At 39.1% G+C, this 4,161-nt stretch overlaps 1 protein-coding gene across 1 annotated transcript; it reads right to left on the bottom strand.

The window, feature by feature from the left end:
* Positions 1-1,183: 1,183 nt before the first annotated feature.
* Positions 1,184-3,505, bottom strand: tmem51b (transmembrane protein 51b). The gene is made up of 2 exons (XM_059328822.1): positions 3,096-3,505; positions 1,184-2,036 (listed from the first exon to the last, which is right to left on the bottom strand). The coding sequence occupies exons 1-2, from the start codon at positions 3,503-3,505 to the stop codon at positions 1,577-1,579; spliced, it is 870 nt and encodes a 289-aa protein (XP_059184805.1). The 3' UTR covers positions 1,184-1,576.
* Positions 3,506-4,161: the final 656 nt, after the last annotated feature.

Raw genomic sequence — 4,161 nt, 5'->3', positions numbered from 1 at the left:
AAAAAGTTTGACACAACATAGAAAAGAACAAAGAAAACATCTACAGTTAGATTTTATTAACTGGAAGTACAAAGACAAAATTTATCTCTTTCAAAATAAATACACCTTTATCAAACTTACAGAAACATAAATGATCAGATAAAAGAGCAATAACTTTAATTTGTGACTTTTAGTTGCACCGACATATTTTGCAGAGCTGCATTCTTTTACTGTTCTGGCATATAAGTGGGACTTTGTTTAAGAAAATTACACAAAAACAACTCATTTTCAGAGACATTTTTGAATTAAATAGAAAAACATTTATTCACCACTTTTTACAAACATCATAGAGCATAGTTTAAACATTTACACACTTTAAAAATTGTCCTATGAAGCAATGTATTGTAAATGTCACATCCAATACCAGAATTCACTAAATTTTCTTCTGGTTTTACTGTTACAGTAGATTAAAATAAAGCTGTTGAGGCTCTGCGGCAGTAGAATAAAAGTGTTTCCACAATTCTACATTTCACTCTGGAGACTTTAAGAGTTTGTTTAGACAGTAGATTTAAAAAAAACTTACAAAAAGCACTCATACAAGCAGCTAATACATATACATGAAACATTTTTGGCCTATGTGCATTTTTTCAAATTAGTTACAAAACACGAAAAAAGTTGCACATCCAACGCTTCATGATACTTAATACCAGTTTAAAATCCCCCAGATAATTACTTTCCCCTTTTCCCTTCTGAATCACAAAAATATTGTTAAAATTTTTTCCAAAACTAATCAGCAACGTTAAGAATCCCTGTTAACTTGAAAAACATATATATGTATATACAGTACAGGCCAAAAGTTTGGACACACCCATCTCATTCAATGCGTTTCCTTTATTTTCATGACTATTGACATTGAAGATTCATCAAAACTATTAATGAACACATGTGGAATTATGTACTTAACAAAAAAGTGTGAAATAACTGAAAACATGTCTTATATTCTAGTGAGCAAAGGGTGGCTACTTTGAGGAATCTAAAATACAAGACATGTTTTCAGTTATTTCACACTTTTTTGTTAAGTACATAATTCCATATGTGTTTATTCATAGTTTTGATGCCTTCAGTGAGAATCTACAATGTAAATAGTCATGAAAATAAAGAAAATGCATTGAATGAGGTTTTAATGTGTGTGTCCAAACTTTTGGCCTGTACTGTATATATGTATATATAAGAGTCCATGATATTGTCCATTGCAACACACAATTAGCAAATATTAAATAAAACTGAAAGGCTGTATAATATTTGACATAATTTACTGCATGATGTCTAAAACAAAATCTCAACTTTGACAGCTGGTCTTTTCACACAGACTTAATTATGCTTTATAAAGGAATAAATATGCCGATCACAAGCTCCGCTGACAAAGACAATGTTCTCCTTTCAGGAGTGTGTCTGCACAGCCGCCATCACGCTGCTCGCAGCCACTTTTAACCTACTTAATACCAACCTTGAAAATTGGTTTTCAGAAATGTTATCATTAGTCCATTTAACACAGAGATATTTTTATTCATCGGGAGCGGGCAACAAGCCAGAGACACTACCCCAGTTCAGGAACGTTATTGTCATACTCCGGTGGCGGAGTGATGGGTTCAATGGTCACTGGGTTCTGTGTCGGGGTGCGGATTTGGAGGCGGAAGTCCTTCAGGTGCAGTTTGTCTGACTTGATCCTCCTCACCCGGAGCGGTAAACGCAGTATACGGCTGGCCCGGCTGGCGCTGCGAGTGGGCAGGCTGGGGTTGGATGTGAGGCCGGGGGGGTCGGCGGCAGAGGGCTCGGCGGCGGCAGAGGGCTCAGCTGAAGCCGCCGCTGCGGGATCATTCAGTGGGGTGTCCTCGGTGGGGTTTTCTCTTCCTTCATTCTCCACAGCCTCTATGAGGTCCTCGTAGGACGGCAGCTGGGACGTACTCTGGCGAAGGTTGCTTTGGCGGACGAGGTAGTCGCCGCTGCCGACGACCTCCTCGTAGCTCGGCACGCTGAAGGTGTTTGGGTCTGTAGGTCTGAGGAGGCATGCAGAAGGTGAGGGAAAGTGAGAAAGTGCAGTATAAAACCAAACAGGTGAGGAAATAATCAAACTGCAATAATTGTTTATAGCTACTAGAGCAGTAGTTCTCAGCCTTTTTGAGTCGCGACCCCCAATTAAACATGCATCACCCCGCTCACTGAACACAATCTCACACGCACAGTTCAGATCACCCAAAAAGGAAACAAAATGACCAAAAAAGACAGAAAATGACCACAAAATGATCAAAAAAAGACACAAAATGATCAACAAAAGACACAAAATGACCAAAAAAGACACAAAATGGCCAGAAAAGACACAAAATGACCAGAAAAGACAGAAAATGATCAAAAAAAAGACACAAAATGGCCAAAAAAGACAAAAAATGACCAAAAAAGAAACAAAATTATCAAAAAAAGACACAAAATGACCAAAAAAGACAGAAAATGACCAAAAAAGACAGAAAATGACCCAAAAAGAAACAAAATGATCAAAAAAAGACACAAATTGACCACAAAATGGCCAAAAAAAGACACAAAATGGCCAAAAAAAGACACAAAATTACCAAAAAAGAAACAAAATGATCAAAAAAAGACACACAGTGACCAAAAAAGACACAAAATGACCAGAAAAGACACAAAATGACCAGAAAAGACAGAAAATTACCAAAAAAGAGAGAAAATTACCCAAAAAGAAACAAAATGATCAAAAAAAGACACAAATTGACCACAAAATGATCAAAAAAAGACACAAAATGGCAAAAAAAAGACACAAAATTACCAAAAAAGACACAAAATGACAAACAAAACCCCCCCACAAAATGACCCAAAAAAGACATTAAGTGAGCAAAACACATTCACACATGAACACTTTAACACAGTGGAGACAGAGCTGACTTGGCGACCCCCAGAAATCATTTCGCGACCCCAATTGGGGTCCCGACCCCAAGGTTGAGAATAGCTGCACTACACCACTGGATATCATGAACAGTGAACGACTCGAACTGCTAAATGCTCCTCAACTTTTACATCCAACAAAGACCAAAAGCATAACTCACTCTTCCTCTCTGGCGTGGTTCATGAAGGGGGCCGCCGCGGCCGCCGCCGCCGCCGGCCGGTTGGCTGCTGCTTGGCGTCGTCTCTTCCTGCTCCTCACACCCAGGACAATAGATAAAAGCAACATGGCCGCCCCGACTCCAACCAGCACCATAGCCACTGTTGAAGATTTGGAGCTTTCTTTTTCATCCTCGTCGTCGTGTTGAGGTGTGGTGGAGTTGCCCGGTGGGGCGGGGGCGCCACCTGAAGCCTCTCCGTCCATCGGGATCACAGTCCACACAATCATCACGATCCCCAGGGCGATGAGCCCCACCCCCAGGGCACACAGCGCATAATGAGCTCCTGACCCGGTGCTCTCTGCGCTGGACGATCTGCTGTTGTTGTCGCCGCATATACCCCGACTGGAACACATGCCTGCAGGACAAACTGGAACACAGAGGACCAAAAACACAGTGAGAAGAGATATCGTTAAACACTTTTCCTGGATTCTGTGGGTCCAGAGAAATCTGTCAAAAAGTCATAAGCAAATTTGTGTCAATTTAATATTTCAGCCAAGTTTTCTCACGACTACTCTAACAAATTTTGAGCAATCGTCAACAAACTTTGGCCAGAAGAACATCAGACCAAGGTTATAATAGTTTTGGATTTTTCATTAGTTTTAGTTTTAATTTCGTTGTGAATTTTTGTTTTCAAATTCAGTTAGTTTTAGCTAGTTTTTAGAGTGAGTTTGCTAGTTTTAGTTTAGTTTGTATTAGTTTTAGTGTTAGTTTTAGTTTTTTTGTAATGGGTATGTGCCTTCATTTCCTTTGGTTTATCATCTCAGCCCCAATAAGGTTATTAACTCTTACAGTTCTCTGTGTTTTGTATTTTGGTTGGAGTGTAGACATCCCAGTCTCAGTAAACATATTCACCATGTGTTCCTGCATGTTGAAATAGAAACACTGAATTATGTATGAAAAAAGTTGACAAAAACGAAAACTAAGGACATTTTCACTATAATTTTAGTTAGTTTTGTAACCACGCAATACAGTTTCAGTTAGTTATTGTTTTTTTAAAAACTCTAGTTTT

The sequence above is a fragment of the Centropristis striata genome, chromosome 3, assembly GCF_030273125.1.
Source record: "Centropristis striata isolate RG_2023a ecotype Rhode Island chromosome 3, C.striata_1.0, whole genome shotgun sequence".
In the NCBI taxonomy this organism is placed as follows: Eukaryota; Metazoa; Chordata; class Actinopteri; order Perciformes; family Serranidae; genus Centropristis; species Centropristis striata.
The sequence above is the reverse complement of the archived record's forward strand: the minus strand, read 5'-3'. Positions and strand labels throughout refer to the sequence as shown.

Coding starts and splice junctions, on each gene's coding strand:
- tmem51b (XM_059328822.1), bottom strand. CDS start 3,505: ATGTGTTCCAGTCGGGGTATATGCGGCGACAACAACAGCAGATCGTCC. Junction 2,037..3,095: donor AACCACGCCAGAGAGGAAGA/GTGAGTTATGCT, acceptor ATGCCTCCTCAG/ACCTACAGACCCAAACACCT.